At 51.3% G+C, this 17,811-nt stretch overlaps 1 protein-coding gene across 1 annotated transcript in view; it reads left to right on the forward strand.

Moving 5' to 3' along the window:
* The first annotated feature begins 5,564 nt into the window (after window positions 1-5,564).
* The window catches only part of Ndrg1 (N-myc downstream regulated 1), a 47,224-nt gene continuing 34,977 nt past the window's right edge, over window positions 5,565-17,811 (forward strand). The window contains exons 1-3 of the mRNA XM_008826463.3: window positions 5,565-5,726; window positions 15,324-15,404; window positions 16,460-16,495. Of these exons, the coding sequence (XP_008824685.1) occupies window positions 15,342-15,404; window positions 16,460-16,495 (99 nt within the window). The 5' untranslated portion in view covers window positions 5,565-5,726; window positions 15,324-15,341. The remainder of the gene's footprint in view (window positions 5,727-15,323; window positions 15,405-16,459; window positions 16,496-17,811) is intronic.

Consider the following 17,811-nt stretch of genomic DNA (forward strand, 5'->3'; position numbering starts at 1 on the left):
ATGGAAGCAGGAAGCAGGCTCCTCCAAGCTCACAAAGACTCTCAAAGAGCACCAGAGAAATTTCCTGGGAGCTCTGTCTTCTCCCTGGAGATTTCAGTTTATGAATTTAGGGGACACTGGTATTCAGACCCCAGCCTTGCCTGGCATTTCATTTGGATAGGCTGGGGCACTGCTCTGTTTCCTCCCTCCTAATGGAGGTCTCCAGGACAGAGTTCCCACCATCTGACTGAGTGTGGGGTTAGGGAGGGAGTAAGCAGAGCAGGAGAGAGCAGTCCCAGCATTCAGAGGCTGGCCATAACCATTCCCACCTGGAAGTGATTCTGGATCACTTCCCTTCACCTTTTATCCACAGCATATCATGCTCTTATGCCTGACTTCAAGGAGGGAAGGGAATGAAGAAGGAACCTGTCAGCTCCAGGTGTGGACAGGTGAGTGATCAGGAGACACCACCCTCTGGGAAGGGAAGGATGTGGGTGGGGCAACTGCTTGGGAACAGGGTGAGAAGTACAGGCAAGAGGCTTACCTGCAGAGAAAGAGGCTAGAGGAAAGTGCAGATGGGGAGACAAAGGCTCCTTCTGGAATCCCCATTAGCACAAAAGGGAGACATGGTGGTGGTCTTGGCTGGAAACAGGAGCCAAGGAACATGTATGAGGCAAGACCTATATTTGAGTTGTTCCGGGTGACAGTGGAATATGGGATGAGACATCCTTGGGTTTCCCTACAGCAAGTCTCCCGGAAGTCTGCTGTACATGCTTGCTAAAACCATGGCAACCATGCTGGGTTGAATAACAACCTCCAAATGTACACTACCCAGACCTTCAAAACAATATTGCATCAGGGAAACAGTTTTTTGTTTCCCTGATGCAATTAGTTAAAATAAGGTTACATTAGTAGAGTTCTCCAGAGGAATAGCACTAATAGAATGAATAGATATTGCAAAGGGGATTTATTGGACTGGCTAACACGATGCAGGCTGGGTAGTCCAACAATGGCTATTTACATTCTGGAGAGGCTGAGGGCCCACCGCCGCATAGCTGCTAAGTTTGTGAAGCTGGATGCCCAAGCTTAGTCCCAATCTAACGCTGAAGACCTGGAGGGGTTCCTGGAGAGCTGCTAGTCTTCAGTCTGCATTGGTTTACATTCTGGAGAGGCTGAGGGCCCACCGCCGCATAGCTGCTATGTTTGTGAATCTGGATGCCCAAGCTTAGTCCCAATCTAACACTGAAGACCTGGAGGGGTTCCTGGAGAGCTGCTAGTCTTCAGTCTGCATTGGAAGAAGAAGTCCATTCTGCTGTGGCAGCAGAAGCAGACACAGAGGGATGGACTCATTCACCAGAAAGAAGCAAAGGTGGCAAGCAAAGCTGGGTGGGGGATTTTCCTCTCAGAGAGTCCTTGGAAATGCCCTCACAGACCTACCCAGAGGCCATCGCTTAGTTGAGTATGGATCCTATCAAGTCAACACTCAAAACTAACAATCATAGGTTAGCCGAACTAACCATCCCAAATTTGGTTCCCAGCATCCACATTGGGTGGCTCACAACTATTTGTTAACTCTACCTCCAGAGAATCCAACACCCTATTCTGGCCTCCGCACGCACCTGCACACATAAGGCATACACACACACACGTAGATGCACACACAAATACATTAAAAAAGTTTTTCACTGGCCTCCACTTATGCACCATTTACCCACATGTATCGTACACATGCACACATACACACACATATCCAACAATCAAAACCAAGATTAACTGTCACTGAGGTCATACTGGAATATGAGGAAAAGGAACGCAGTCACAGGGGAAGGACATCTGGTGATGCCTCCGCAAGGTAAGGGGCACCAAGGACCACCAGCACCAGACACTAGATGAGGTCAGACTAGGCTTCCCTGAGGTCTTCACAGGGACCAGGCCCCATTTGCACCTTGACATTGGCTTCTGACCTCCAGAACCGAGATAGAATAAACTCTGTGGCTTAATTTCCTCTGTGAGACTTGGTTATGCCTGTCTTAGGAAGCTCATATAAGCCAGGGGTCAGGAAACACTGTCTTTCTAGGAGCCCAATGTTGTCACCTCTTCATTTAAACTCAAGGTATTTATTCTGAACCGTTTTGTTTCACTCAGCTTGAAGCTAATTTCCTTCGACACCTTTCCTAGTGGCTCACAACTATCTGTCACAGAGAATAGGTAATTTCCACAGGAATGAGCTCAAAGCACAGGTGTACAAGGCACCACAATCTACATTCTTCTCCATGAATACAGCTGCCCCTGGACTCTCTCCCATGCCCAATTACTCACAGACTGCAAAAAAGAAGGATGGAAATGGATGGTTCCTATGGTCATTTAAAAATCTAAGGTGTTGCTGAACAGAAATTTCCAGTGGACATTAATCTAGAAAATCTAATCTCACCCTGTGCTGGGTTGGCAGGCTGTGCATATTTACTAAGCAAATCCAATTCTAATGCTGACCAGGGAGAAAGAGGAATCATTCCAACAGCTGAACACAGTAACAACCACATTCAGTTCAAGAGTATCTGAGGCCTCAGCTGGCCTCTGCTGGGGAGGTGGGTGTCCAGGCACTGCTCAGCTTCCTAGGTGGGTGACTCCTGTTGAGGGCAAGCATCCTCCATCCTGGGTATGCATTCCCAGTTGCACTAAGGTAGTCTCTTACCTAAGCACACATGGCACCTGCTTCACCTAGTACTCAATGGGACAATCAATTGCACCAGGAAGGGAAACTGGGTGGTACTGACTTATGGTGACCTATGGCGTGTGAATTCAAATGGCAACTCACTCAGGCCTTTTCCAGATTGATTTGGATGTGGGATTTGAAGGCCACCGCTCTGGGAACTTCTCCCCCTGGTCTTCCTCTTCTGTCTGCCTTTCTCTACTCTCCTGACCCTGTTCCCTTTTTGTTGCTGTGGTTTGGAGACACCGTTTTGCTGCAGAGCCTATGCTTGTCTGGAACACATGACAATTCTGCAGTATCCGCCCCCCCCGCCCCCAGGGGATGGAATGACAGGTCTAAGCCGCCCTGGCTTTTCTTGTCTGATAACTAATTCGAAGTTGTAGGTCACCCAGAAATCAGGCTTCCTCAGCACTGGCAATGTCCTTAGTGTTTCGTCTGCAGGTCTAGGGCTTTTCTATGTGTTCTTCTCAGGAGACTTCCTCAGAGAGACAGGAGATGACTGCTCCTGGTGAAATACCCACTGAAATGCCCATTATGAAGGAAATGGGCAACACCTCTACAATTTCAAATTTCACCCTCTACATCTTTGACAGGTAGCAAACCATAGGTACTCAATAAATGTTTGCTGAAAGACAAGACAGGGAAGGTGTTAAAATTCCTTCCCTGGGAGAGACGAAAAACCTTTTTTCCCAAGGTCCCAAACAAACCAAGATATGGGTCCACCAAAGTTCACCCTGGGAATCAGTGAGTTTATTGGTCGTACTTACAGAGCATAGATGAGGGGTTACTTACAGGAATGTGGGTGTTCCCTCCAAAGCCATTCCAGAAAGTCTTCACCCAGCATGGATGATGGCTTCGCCATAGCTACAGAGAGGGAGCCCCTTCCCGTAGTCTTCCTGAGCCTATATAATTTAGCTCCTCCCCCAGGCTACATGCAATTAGGGCAGAATTGCATACATTAGGAGGTGTGGCTGGACATTCAGATGAAGGTCCCATGACACTCCCTGCCTCAAGCAGTCTATGAGGAGAGTCAACAGTCAGCAAGCCCATCTGTGATGGTCTTTTGCAAGCCAGCACAGCTGAACGCCTCAAGATGGCGGCAGTTTGGCTTGGAGGATAGTCCCGTACAATGGGGTAATGGGAAAAAACGGTTGTTAGCAGGGTAACAGACTGCTCCATCCGGGAGGGTTGTAAACCAACAGGATGACTCCCAAGGATGCCAACTGTTTGTTCATTCCCACAGCCCTCAGGTCCAGGATGGTTCTTGAACATAGCAGGTACTCAGTACAGACCCAACGAGCTCAGCTTAGCTGTCTTGCCTGGATGGAGAACTGAGTCTTGGGCCTCCATCTTGCTAGCTGGGAAAAGAAAGGGCTTTGGCTTTTCAGTTCTCTCCATGTGGCTTAGCACAGGCCAGGCTCACAGAGCAGTTTCTTAGATGTTCATAGATGGACAGGATGAGGACCAGTGTTATCATCTAGAGGCACATGGGAGGCCTAAGAGGAGAGTGGGTCCTGAGCCTTGAGGACACCTTGGGCTGGTGGAGAAGAGAAGTCCGGCTTCAGTAGGTAGAAGAGGTGGGGAGGGTCACTTGAAGCAGCAAGGCCTGGTTGTGGCTTGGGGCGAATGACTGCACTGGGCAGAGCTGTGACAAAATTTCTTGTTCCTCCAATGCCGTGGTTCTCAACCATGGCTTCATATTATAGCCAATTTGGAGACTACCTATCATCTATCTATCTATCTATCTATCTATCTATCTATCTATCTATCTATCTATCATCTATCTATCTATCATCTAATCTATCATCTATCTATCATCAATCATCTATCTATCATCTATCAATCAATCTATCATCTATCTATCTATCATCTATCAATCATCTATCTATCATCTATCAATCATCTATCTATCATCTATCTATCAATCATCTATCAATCATCTATCTAATCTATGTAGTCTGTGTAGGGCAGGCAGAGGCGAGGGGAAAATTTGCAGTAGGTTCTTTCCTTCCACCATGTGGGTTCCTGGAATGAAATTTAGGTCCTCAGGCTTGGTGGCAAGGTCCTATACCCACTGTCAATTCCCATTGGGTAACTTTTTTCAAAGCCTCCGTGTGGGGTCACACTCCCTGAAATTCTAAGTGGCCCTAGGTGGAGGCTGGACACCCATCGGCTTAAGAAAACCCTCCCCAAGTATCTAGGGTGCAGTGAGAACCTGGTAAAGGGCAGAGAGCCCAAGGTTTTGGAAAACACGGGTTGGAAAACGAACCCATTTCAAGTTCTGAAGATCAGGAAGACAGCGTGGAGAATGCTCACTGATCACACGATAGGATCGAGGGGCAGGGGGAAGGGCCACGAGAGATTAGCTTAGAACTGCAATGGGCAAAAGGGGTGGTACAGGGCGCTTAGATGCGCGAGAACCCAGAAAGCTGAGGTGAATGTGGAAGGGATCTAGAGTCAGACTGCAACCTCCGCTGTAAAAGGGGCTCGGGAGTGAGGACTTGGAGATGTGGAGGAAATGGGGGTGCCGCCCAGAAGGGCGTGGCGCCGGCAGACGCTTTGGAGAAGGAACGGAGACAGCAGTGGGGGCCACGCGGCCGCGCAGAGGCACAAGGAAGTCCACATGCACATGCACGAGCGCGCACAGGAACACACACTCCGCACGGTGCACACGCGCCGCGGCCCGGGAATCGCAGGGAGGAGCCGCCGCGGGTCTGGCGGCCCCTCCCGCTACGCCCTTGCAAAGGCTTGCGCAACAGGCGGAGACTCCGGCCCGCCCAGCCAGGCCAGGGCCTACAGGGGAGCGGGGAAGGGGTGTGTCCCGTTGCGCAGGGCCTCGAGGGTCGGGGAGGGGCGAGGCCCCGGAGGCGGGGCTGCGCCTCCTATAAAGTCGCCCTCCATCCGGACATAAACAAACCTCGCCAGGCCACCCGCTCGCGCTCCGCATCCCACGCCCATCCTCGCCGCTCTGCTCGCCTCCCGCTGGGCGCCGCGCAGCCACCCTTGTCTCCGGCTCCTTTCCGTTCTCGCTACTTAGGTAAGCCCTCCAGACGCCTTCTTCCTCCCCGGCACCGCCGGGACCCGCAGGAGGGCTCGCTGTCTGGTGCTCCTGAAGCGCCTCACCCGCCTTTTGTGGCCCACGCGGGGACCCGCTGGCGTGGGAAGGGGGCATTGGGGCGCTGGCATCCCTGGAGTGGCGGGTTTGATTGAAAAGAAGTAGACTAGTGCCCGTTTGCTTTCCCTCCAGCCTGGGAAGTGGGATTTGGGGAGTCGAGGTGGAGGCGGTGAGTCTAGGAACACCTGGATCGCGCTTCCTAGCGTCACCGCAGAATCACAGCTGTCCAGTAGGCGCATGGGGACTGTGTGCGTGCGTGTGTGTGGTGTGTGTGTGTGTGTGTGTGTGTGAAGGGTGTGAATGGGCGTCTGGATGGCTAGAGAAGGAGAGATTGCACCGCGTGTATCCAAGAGGTGGGTAGGGGTGAGAGGCGTTGGTAGGGAGGCTGGAGCAGGGGCCGTGGGTGTGGGTCTCTGTTTTGGAGACTGGTTGCAAAACGGTGTGGATCTGAGCCCGGGTGCCCATCCAGCCCCAGAACTGGGTTCTGTAGGTGTGAGAACGTGCGCGCCGGGGGGAGAGTCCGGGGTGTGTCTCGGCGCGTGCAGCATGCGTCTACGTGAGTGTCCACAGCGCGCGCAGCCCGGGCAGGGCGCGGCCCTGGAGGTGGCCCTGGGTTGGCGCTGTGGCTGCGCGGGAGAAGTGACTTGGGCGGGCAGGGTCGCGCTGGCATCTGGCGGCCCCCGCGTTGGCAGGCGCTCCGAGTGGCGTCATTTTCGCCTCCGCTCACCCTCCCCCGCTTTCCTTCCCTCTGTCTCGGGACCGGCCTCTTCTGCTGTTCCAGCGGAGAGAACAGCTGGAACTGCTCGTACGTTCCTGGGAGACCCGCCGCGGTCTCTGATTCAACCTCGTGGAGAGTCGGGAGGGACGTGCGGAATGCTGCGGGCTCCTAGGGAAACAGGCTGTCACCGCCTCTGTCAAATTAGTAGCTGGAGCTAGGATTTGTGGATTGCTTCCTTACCTTGACACCTCCCCCTCTTTCCCAGTCTGTCGGCCCTACTGGCCACTCTTCCCAATCCCCAGCAGCACCCCTTGGGTCTAAATGTGGGAGCACAGCGAGTCAGGGAGGGAAGTCCAGTGGTCTGTGTCCAAGAACAACCCTCCCTCACAGGTCTCCTGGGCATGTGAAGCTTGTTTGAGAACTTTAAACACCTAGAGAAGAGGTCAGCAGGTATGCCCCCAACCCCCATCTCCAGTTTCATGAGCTCCTATACTACCACAGATGAACCTGAATCTGTGAAATGAGTTTCAAGACAGATCTTTCTTATTGCCTCTTCCTGTGAGAAATCATGGCATCTGGGCTAAGTTTCACATGTGTGCATGTGAGAAAGCCAGGTGCATGCAGAGAGAAAAACCTCCACGCTGGTTTTCAAGAGGCTGGCCAACTTCTGGCAAGAATCACAGGCTTCTTTGGGTATGTGGGGTGGCTCAGTCAGCAGCCCCTGGCCAGGGCGATACTAAGTGGGACTGAGAAAAGTATGAAGGGACACTTTGCAGAAAGGGCTGGAAAAGCTCCAAAGGATGGTGCTCAGGAACTTGTGCCCTTGGGCTAGTGCTCCCACCTGTGCCTTCGGAGCTTGGTGGGGCATGGCCTCCTAGTGGTTAAGTACTAGGTACCTGGATAAGGAGGAGGACTTTGCCTGCCACACCTGGGCCAGTAGCCTGGCATCTAGCCCAAGGCCCGGCCCATAGGAAGGACTCAGATATACATGAGGAATGTCTTTGACAGTCCCTCCTCCTGCCCTGCCCTCCTTTGGTCCATTGTAGGTATCTGACACAACCCTATGTCTAGAGGTACTGTTTGGCTCCGAGGTCCCATTGTAGGGTTTCCTGTTCTGGCAAGTTCTCTCCTAGTGACAGGCAAACCAGAGATGGCTAACCACTGGTTGAGTCATTTGGGATGGAAATCCAAGCTCACACAATACCCTGTCCAGCCTTTTGCCAGTTTAGAGATGAAAACCCCAACCAGAGATAGGGAGGCCTGTGTCAAGGCCAGTGAGAGCCAGGACTCTGTTCTAGGCCCTTCCCAGGAGTCTCTTGGTAGGGACTCAACTTAATTTTATCTGTGTGCTATGAAGGGGTAAACAGAAACTTGCCTCTTTACCAAGTTTCTAGTGAGACCACTTGAAGGGAAAAGCAAAGTATAGATGATTGTTTTTCTTCAAAAATATTTAAGGTTGGGTGTGTAAGCAAAGTCAGTTTAGTGAGGAAAAAAAAGGGTCACAGCCCCCACCCCCAACCAGCTTTGTGAGTTGACTGCCCCACTGAACAATGTTGGGGCCCCTGGGTGCATTGACCCCTGAAGGCCTGAGCTTGTCCCAGCAAGGGAAAGAAAGAAGGCTTTGTGTTTTTCTGATGGCCCAAACTACTATGCTTCCCTTAGGACCTAGCTCCAGCAGATCCATCCATCCACCCAAGGCCTGACTTAATCGTCCTTTCGTTCCTCAGGCAAGCCAACATGATGACTCAGCATCCTGGGGTCTACCTAGAGCAGGCTGGGCACAGGCCATTGAGAAGGAAGGCTGGGAAGTGCTAGACTGAGCATCTAGTTTTCCAGAGCAGTCACTGTGTCCCCTTACTCCCTATAGTCTCCACAGGGACACCTGCCTGGGCTGTATCAGCTCCTTGACTGGATGAGATTTGCATGTAGCCTTATGACTACAAGTGGTAGAACCAGACTCCAAACCCCTTGAGTCCAGTCTCAAAGCTTTGGTTTGGCACAACAATGTATCAAGTAGGCCTGAAGGAGGAGTACAGAGAGAGGCATCAGGAATCTGTTTCCTCTTCTGTAAAGGGAGAGTTGTGAACCAGTCTCATCTGGGTGTGTGGATCTTAATTGAGCTAGTCTGTGTGAAGTGAGGACAGTGGTCAACACATGGGGAGCAACTTCCTGGAAGTTTCCCATAAGAAACACCCCCATATTACACTATAGAGCCACCTCCTTGGCAGTCAGCATCCTGGCCCCTTTGTTACTGAGATGTTAAAAAAAAAATCTAAGCTGTGACAGGGTGAGGCTGAAGGTAGGCAGTTGAAGCTCTTTGTTCCAGGAGGCTGGTAGACAGCAGGAAGAAGGAGATGGACACACCTGCCAAGCCTTCCTTGGCCCCTGTGTTGTCCATGTGTGAAAGTTAATGGTTGTTCAACACATAACTCTTGCCTACCTACATTGCCTTGTGCTTCAGTGTATTGCCTCATCCAGTTGATGTAGGAGGTATTCTTAATTCCCAGGTTAGAAAACAGGCTGAGTAACTGCCTAAAAGTTAGGTGAGCATATCTGGGTCAAAGGGAGCCACCTCTAGCCAGTTCTAAACCCAAGTGTTGTCCCTTCAGGCCACGCAGAGCCTCTGAACCCAGCTTTGGTGTGGGTTATGTGCCCGGTTGGACTCATTGCAGGTCCCATGCTTTCTTGAGCACATCTTATCCTAGGCTGGCCCTTCTCAAGATGGGGACACTGAGGCTCAGTGGGTAGTTTGCCTCAGAGATGGAGGGCCATGTTTGGATGCTGGTATGGAGCTGAATTCTATAGGTTGTAGAGACTGTGAGGCAGTCTGCCTTGGTACCATGTAATAAGAACGTGCTTACGAAACTGGGTCCACAGCCTCTTTTGACCAAGAGTTTCTTCCTTTCCTGTCTGCTCTTTAGTAGATCTGCATGCCCCCTCCCCCACCCTTGATCTCTCAGGCTCCATCTCCAGGCCCATCAATCTAGCCAGTGTACCCCGACTTGAGGAGGTAGAAGGATGTTCTTGAGCAGTTTGGGACCTGAATGCCCTGTAGGGGTTTTATCTTTGACAGGTTTTCCCTTATCAAATCTGAAGGAACCTTTAAACCTTCATAGTGTTCTACGTAGATAAGGTGCAGGTTTTCATCTTGTTCCTCCATTTCCATTCCCAGGGCCTTCCCCTTGTCCCTGGGGGGGTCCTTATAGATGAGATGAACTTTAAGAGACAGATAACTCTGAGCATCCCTCAGTTGGTCTGCCTCTCCTCTCCTCTCCCTTCCTCCCCTGCTTCCCCTATGGCCTCCCTGGTAACTGGTGGCTGGGCTGAGTGCCCTCCTGGTCCCATGGGTCCTTGTAGGGTCACACTGTGTTGTTATAGTCTGGTAGTCTGTCTGCTTTCCCATGCCCCTTCCCGGGACCTGAGAGCCTGGCACTTAATGAGCATGTTGTCCATGTCTGTTCAAAGGAAGCCTCATTGATAATGGAGATGACCCAGGCCATCTGTACAGGATGGACCAGAAGGGCTGTTCTGGAGCATGGAGCCTGTGGGCCTATTTTGGGGAAGGATTTCATTAGGATGGCTTGCATGCAGTCTGATCTTGGGGACAAAAGTCTCTGTTATGGAGATCCATTTCCATTCTAGGCTAACATCAGCTCTGAGATTTCAATAAATTGTCTCAGTCTAGTCAGCACAGCTCCCACCCATCCTTCAGATTCACAGAATAAGTCATCTAATGTGACCAATGTCCTCCTTCAGACTTCCAACTACTGGGCCTGTCCCCTTAGATGGCCCTCTGCTGAACCTCTTACTCTGCCAGAACTCCAGCCAAGACACGCTGAATGCTTCGGGAAGATCCCCAGAGGTGCAGTGGGGGCGGCCAGATTCCTGACACCCCCTCTTCCTGCTATTGTGATCTAGCCAGCCCTCTAGCCACCTTGATGCTGGTTGCTTCCGGGGGGGGTATCCAGTTGAACACCCCCAAACCCCATTTCAGCCAGGGCTGGTAGTGCAGGCCTATAATCCCAGCTACTTAGGAAGCTGAGGCAGGAGAACTACAGGTTCAAAGCCAGCCTGGACAACTTAGGGAGACTCTGTCTCAAAATAAAAAAAAAAATGTACAAAAAGAGAGCTGGGGCGTGGTAGAGTCCTTGGCACTGTGATAGGTTCAATCCCAGTGCTGCAAAAAGCAACATGCGGTTCTTGCAGATGCCTGAGGGATGAAGCAGTTTTGGTGACCTAACAGATTGCCTTCTCCTGTGACCTCTGTGCCATTCTTTCTATATGGAACAAGACAGGGACGTCCAGTGCTCTGTGGAGCACTGAGGCCCTGAAGGAACTCAGGGACTTGAAGTCCCTGCAAAGGATGGTTGCACTGTCTTTTGGTGTTTTGATCTGAGTCTCTCCACCCCCATCTATATTTCCCAGAAGCGAGGAACTTTTTCAGAGGTCCAGTCCATTCACTGTACTGTTCACCATACCGTTTGGGAGGTAGATTACTTAAGAAAACCAGTTCAGGCCGCCGCCTCATACTCCACAGAACCTTCACTTTCAAAAGTCCAGAAAACACAGAAAGAAATGGCGAGGTGCCCCCCAGAGTGACTCACAATCAATGTGGATTGACACAAGAGTGACCCACAGGGAGGGCGAAGGGCAGGGATCAGACCTGGGCATGTCCCAAGGTGATTTTCCCAGGGTTAGCACAGAAGTGGAACTACCCTCCAGACTTTTCTGGGGTTGCCATATTAAGGGCTTGCTAGGCCACAATCGGCAGCACATACTGCCCCCCTACCCCCCACTTAATGATCTGCTCTGTAAAGGGCATGCTGGGAAGGACACCCATGCTCCCATGGCTTTGTTACTCAAAGGGTAAAATCTGGGCCAGCTGCTGACAACAATTAGTCCTGAAGCAGCCCTGGTCTCCACTGGTCCTCCTTTCTCTGCTTTGCTGAAGGACTGAAGGACTGCAGGAATCTGTTGTCTGCAGGCCCTCAGCCACCCCCACCTACACCCACAACAAAGGAGCGAGGTCACTATCCTTCCCTGGGTGGGAGACATGGGACCTTTGGGAAGTCATGTGAAGGATGTTTACCAGCTTCATTTGTTATTCTGTAAAGTTGGTAACACCCCCTATCCCCCCACCAGGACTTCTTTGACCACAAAGATCCATGTGGGGTCATGGACGTGGCCCGTGGTGATTACTGCATTGTGGTCACGTGGGGCTTCATGCTGCCCATCCCCATGGCTACTGTTCTTGGGATACTGGATCCTAGAAGTCCAGAGTGGGTTTCTGCTGGAGGTCCCTTCAGCCTGGTCCCATGGATGTTCAAGGGGGCCAAGGGAACTCTTGCTCAACAGTGTGAGCAGAGGGCTAGGTGTCATAGAGAGTCAGTAGGGACAAGCAGACAGATAGACAGTGCCGTGTGAGTACTGAGGGAGCCCAAGGTCAGCACATAAATCTTGAGACTGAGCTTCTGAAGGCAAGACCTGGGTCTGGTCTTGGCCGTATCTTTAGACATGTCACACAGTAGATTCTCAACCCAGCTGCAGCTGCTTTCCAGCTTCATGTGGGCCCCTTAGTAACCTCGTTTAGGAAGAACGTTGACTGTATCACAGGGCTTCGGCCCTCCAGACAGTGCCGTGTGAGTACCGAGGGAGCCCAAGGTCAGCACATAAATCTTGAGACTGAGTTTCTGAAGGCAAGACCTGGGTCTGGTCTTGGCCGTATCTTTAGACATGTCACACAGTAGATTCTCAACCCAGCTGCAGCTGCTTTCCAGCTTCATGTGGGCCCCTTAGTAACCTCGTTTAGGAAGAACGTTGACTGTATCACAGGGCTTCGGCCCTCCTGCTCCTGACACTCAGCTGCTGGCTAAGGGCAGCTCTGGGGTTGCAGCAGGACAGGAGGACAAGGGCCTGAAGAATGACCACATTCTTAATGCTGACTCTGTCCAAAATATTTTAGCTGTTTTTGTTTTGTTTTCTATACTGAACTTCTTAATACCGACTGCCTTTGAATACAAGCATATGGGGAACAAAACCTGAGAACACCTTAATGCTGACTCTGTCCAAAATATTTTAGCTGTTTTTGTTTTTTAATCTGTTTTCTATACTGAACTTCCTAATACCGACTGCCTTTGAATACAAGCATATGGGGAACAAAACCTGAGAACACATATGGGAAGTCCTTTGGTTGGAACACCAAAGCTAGTTAGGGGCTGGCCTTCCAGCTGGTCCTGGTCAGCAGAGTAGACGTAGGGATGGCCTCTCTCTCTGCCTGGGGCAGACCATCTGTGCTCTGGCCCAGTAGCTGGTGGACATGTAGAACATAGGTAGCCTACTGTAGCGCAGGTATCCATAGCCTTGGTTATTGAAGAACAGTGACTTGGACAGAACAGGTGTTTCCACCCCCAGAACATCTGTCCCTCACTATGCAGGCCCCATAGTCTGCTGGGAGACATGGGCTCTCCCCACCAACTTCCAAGTTCTCTGTCTAGACCAGGATGTCTCAGCCCCTGCACTGTTGGCATCTTGGATCAGATGGGCTTTCCTGTGCATTGTAGGATCTTGAGCAGTGTCCCTGGCCTCTACCCATGAGGTATACCCCAGTAGCATGCCATTCATGAGAATCAAAAAAGTCTTCAGATGGCACAAAATGTCCCTGAGAGACAGAACCAGTCTGAGTGTGGAGATAACATGAGGTGGTGCCAGCCCTTTACCTCTGGGCTTCCATCAGGCCTTGAGTTGGCTAAGGGGCCGTTAGGTGAGGCCCCTCCAGCTCCAAGGAGCAGATTGGAAAGTGCTTGAGACATCTAGAGAGACTCATTGTCTTTCAGCACACCTCACCTTGACCTTGGCAGTGAGCCTAGGGGTAGGAGGAGGAGAAAAAGTATGTGAGGAAGGGGCTTCAACAGGTCAGTGAGCAACCGAAGCTACTCACTTGATCTCCTTTGGATTCTGAGGGAGGAGAAAGCCGGTGGAGGCTGATGTTATACTCCAGTGTGATGGTAGTTTCTGGAAGCTGAGAAGTGACCAAACCAGTCTGAGCTACAGCATGTGCTGAGTCTTTGTAAATGCAGAAGAGTTTTTATGGCATTTTGCTCTGTGGGTTAGGGACAAACAGAGGGGAAAGGAAACAGCAGGATAGCTGTTAGGGGACATTACTCATCTGCTCAGGGAGTGAGCTATGCTAGGGGTATCCTAGGTGTCAGAGGTAGAAAGGCAGGTGTGCTGCCTGATGGGTGGGGGGGATCATAGGCAGGGCTAAAGAAGGCCTGCTGGAACCCACCTAGTGGGACAGACCCCAGCCTGCCCTGGGCGCTCTGCTGATCAGGGCTTGTTCAGAAGCCCTGTGAACTGTGAAGTTCTTTGCTCTCAGCATGAGAGATGGTATTGCCAGAATCCCAGGCTTCTGGAAGACTCTGCAGGCTGTGTAGGCGAGGTGTCCCACGGCTAAGGTCTCGGGACCATGAACACGCTGAATTAGCAAGATGCTCAGACCCTAGCTTTTCATGCGTACTGCCTCCAACCTGGCAGTGGCCCAGGAATGGGCACAGATATAAAACTGACTTTGTTTTCAGAATGTTCTGGAGCCCAGACTCCAAAGGCTACATAAAGGCATTCTTGTGAGGTAGTTATCTACCAGGGAGAGTCACACTGGGGCCCCAGACCAGCACATCCAGTGGCTAGTGGGTCCACCCACGGCATGCTGTGTGCTGACATGGGATATGGATCTAGACCACCCGTTCTTGAGAGCTGACATCTAGATGAGGGTCACAGGGCTCCCGTGGGTTCACAAGTTGATCCTCAGGAATTTTCGAAACTTGAATTCCCACTGCAGTGAAATCCACAGGGCCTTGGGCAGCTGGTCAACTCCTGCTTGACCTGTAGGTAGAGAGAAGGCCGTGTCCTTGGCCCATTTTGGCACTCCCCCCTTACCTTGCCCAACTCGGTGCCACTTATGATACTTCTGAATTCCTTGGGCCTCACCCCGCTATCCCTGGGTGTTTAATTTTTCAACTCAACTATGGATCCGGAAGAATTTTTGTTTATCACTCAGCTGTGTAGATGTCACCTTGTGCCCTTTCCTCTCCCTGGGAGCCCATTAGGCCAGCATTCCAAGCTCCTCTGAGTTCTGCCCTGTTCCTTCTGTAACCCTCATTACTTGGCCCCATGGCTTATCTGTCCCAGTTTCAGCCAAAGACCCCCTGGCCACCCCTGCCTACCCTTTAGGGATCTGGCTCAGGAAGTACCATTTGTCTTAAGGCCTCTTTTCAAATCCTACCGAGTGCTTACTGCCTGTCAGACCCTTGGCCTGGGCTTGTCCCTGTCTCCTATCTCTTCTCTTGAATGGCAGCCTGGAGTTCTGCCCAGAGGCTTACAGCACTTGTACTTGATGGCACCCGGGGGCCTTTTGTTTCCTTTGGCTTTCAGTCTGAGGCTGTGTGGTTTGGGATCAGGAAAAGGGGCTCCTTCCAGAATGCATGGAGAAACATCCAGGGTGTGGTGGGTGTGTCTAGATTGGTTGTGATACTTGCTTTTGAGCCATGATTCATCTGCTTTATTGTAGTTGTGACTATGAACCCATTTCCTCTGCCAGGAATATACTGCCCAACTCTACTGGGGAACCTGGGAGAGGCTGTGCGGAGAATGGAAGACCACCTTGTAGCCTTGAGGCACAGGTGTGGGTAGGAAGCACTCTGGGGAGGCCTGGCCTTCCTCCCTGTCTTCTTCATGAATTAGCTTCCTTTAGGAAACTTATCTTGGAGTCAAGTGTTCACCTCCTGGCCTTCTTCCTCTTGCAGGCAGGTGACAGTTGGGACATGTCCCGGGAGCTACAGGACGTGGACCTCGCTGAGGTGAAGCCTTTGGTGGAAAAAGGGGAGGTGAGTGGAGCTACTCCAGGCTACCCCATCGTATGCTCATGTGGGCACACATCTGCACCTGTGGGTACACAGCATGCATATTCATGGGCTAGAGTGCATGTGCATACAGAGCGCACACTCGTGAACAAGTGCACCACGTAAAAGCACATGTACACAACATGCACAAACCTGCAATCACACACTCATGCATTGCACAGGCACACATGCATACACAGAACATGGATGTTGGTCCCCTTTGTTTCTATGTGCATTTAGCAACTCTCAGATGTTCATGTCAGCAGCCCAGTCAAAACCCCTACAGTAGGGAATCTGCTGTGATTGGTTTTGGGTGTTCCAGCCTGTGTGGTTTTCTGTGCCCTGCTCTGTTTTCCTGGCCTCTTGTGCATTTGACACTGCTAAGTCTTCTGTCCTGGAGGCTGGTGGCTCTGGCTGAGGCTTGGCTGACTGTGTTTAGATTCAGTTTCTGAGTCACATAGAAAACAAGCCAGGGACGTTTCTTAGAGACACTGGCTGGACCAGTGGGGCTCCAAGTCCTCCTTGAGGCATGCTATCCTGGCTTGGTGAATTCAAGACCTTGTTCCTCTCTTCCTGGGCCTTTCTTGCCACTGAAATATGGTAGACGATAGAATTTGGGTTGAAATTCATTGTGTTTAGATAGAGGGAAAAGCTTAGAGGTTTCCGAAGTTCTCTTACTCTCATGAAAGATTGGTTTTTAATCTAGAATCCAGACAGTGGCAGTCCTGTTTGAGTTTCAAAAGTGCCATACATGGTGGAGACAGTTATAGCCATTTGCAACTCTGTCACTCAGCTTGTGGTCCTCTTCTCCTTCAGATCTTTTTTGGTTCACTGTTGTCAAAAAAGAATCTAGCAAATGGGCCACTTTTCTGCTGGACTGCTGTTCTCTGAGATGAACAGGACATTCTCTCTGTACAGACTAAGGGAGGCCCCACCAAGCAGGGAGGATAGGTTAGATTCAGGCAGTGGAGAGGCACCTGGGTACTGATGCTTTTTCTGTAACCATGGAAACTGACTGTGACTCTCTCTTCTCTCCACAGACCATCACTGGCCTCCTGCAAGAGTTCGATGTTCAGGTCAGTAGAGGGTGTGGTCTTCACCCCCCTGCCCCATCCACCCTGCCCCATCCACCCCCTTTCTTTCTTTTCTTCATTGGCATGAAGCACATCCCTGTCTAAATGCAGCAAAGATAAGGAAAAGGCTCAGGCCCCACTCTGGCTTCTCTTGGTCATTCTGAGTTCTAGCCAGGAGGCAGATGCTGACAAATTCTCAGGAGACTGCATAGACATGCTGCCCCGTGACCCTGTAGAGCTGGGTTGTGTGTAGGAAATGACGAATGTTGAGTGGGCTTGGGGCCCTGTGACAAGAAGGCTTATCAATCTTGGCTGTGCCGGGGAATCTGAAACCACCCTCCTCCCTGGGTTTCATGGCTCAAGGCTGAAGTATCCAACCCACTCAGACCTGGCCAGGGGGTAGGAGGAGGGTAGCCAGGAATGCATCTCCAGCTTTGTTTAAGAGCCCACTATACAGAGTGGAGAAGCCCTGGTCCCTCCGAGGTCCTGTGTCATCACCCCATAGTAGTGGCTGTGGGTGGGATAGGCATACTCGGAGCTTATCTGCAGGAATAGGAGGGGAGGGGGGACTGAGGCATGCTCACCTGGACCTCTACCAGTTCCCACCTGCACACCCCAGATTCTGCCCCTACTCTGCTAATGAAGAGACCACCCCACTGCCTTTTCAGAATCTTCTTTCTCAATGCACGCTGGTCCTTCCCCCTGGAGGTGGGGAGTCTGGCCTTGCCTCTGGAAGGACGAGGGAAAAGCTGAATAGTTGAAAGCATTGCTTAGTTCCAAACATGGGGTCTCACATACAGCCTGAAGATGTGAGGCAGGCCTTCGATGTTTTAGTATCACTCTGGCTACTGGCTACTCTAACTTCAGGCCTCTAGAAACTCCATGCTTGGCTTCAAGGTCTCATGGCTTCTGTTTGTCTGTTTGCTGAGGACAACCCACTCTGTATAGCACTGGTGACAAGAACATACATGTTATTGTACCAGCCCTTGGAGTCCTCAAAGAAAAGTATACATTCACAGTGCAGGGTTACCCCACTGAACCCCAACAGCCCTGTAAACAGGGGACTGTCACCATTCTCAAAGTACAGGAAGGTGGCCTGGCCCACACTTGGGTACTCGGCAGGAGATTCTGTGGAATTTATCCATACAAACATGTGCACACCTTGGTTCCTTCAGAGTGGAGCCCTGAGCCCAGGGATAGTGGTCATCTGCAGGCCATCAGTTGCTTCTACTGAAGGATGCTGGTGGCATTGTAGTCTACACCTTTAGGTATAGTGAGGACACCTAGAGAAAAAGATTGTGGCTTCTACACCCACCCCC

This window comes from Nannospalax galili, unplaced genomic scaffold, assembly GCF_000622305.1.
Source record: "Nannospalax galili isolate Female #2095 unplaced genomic scaffold, S.galili_v1.0 scaffold472, whole genome shotgun sequence".
Classification (NCBI taxonomy): domain Eukaryota; kingdom Metazoa; phylum Chordata; class Mammalia; order Rodentia; family Spalacidae; genus Nannospalax; species Nannospalax galili.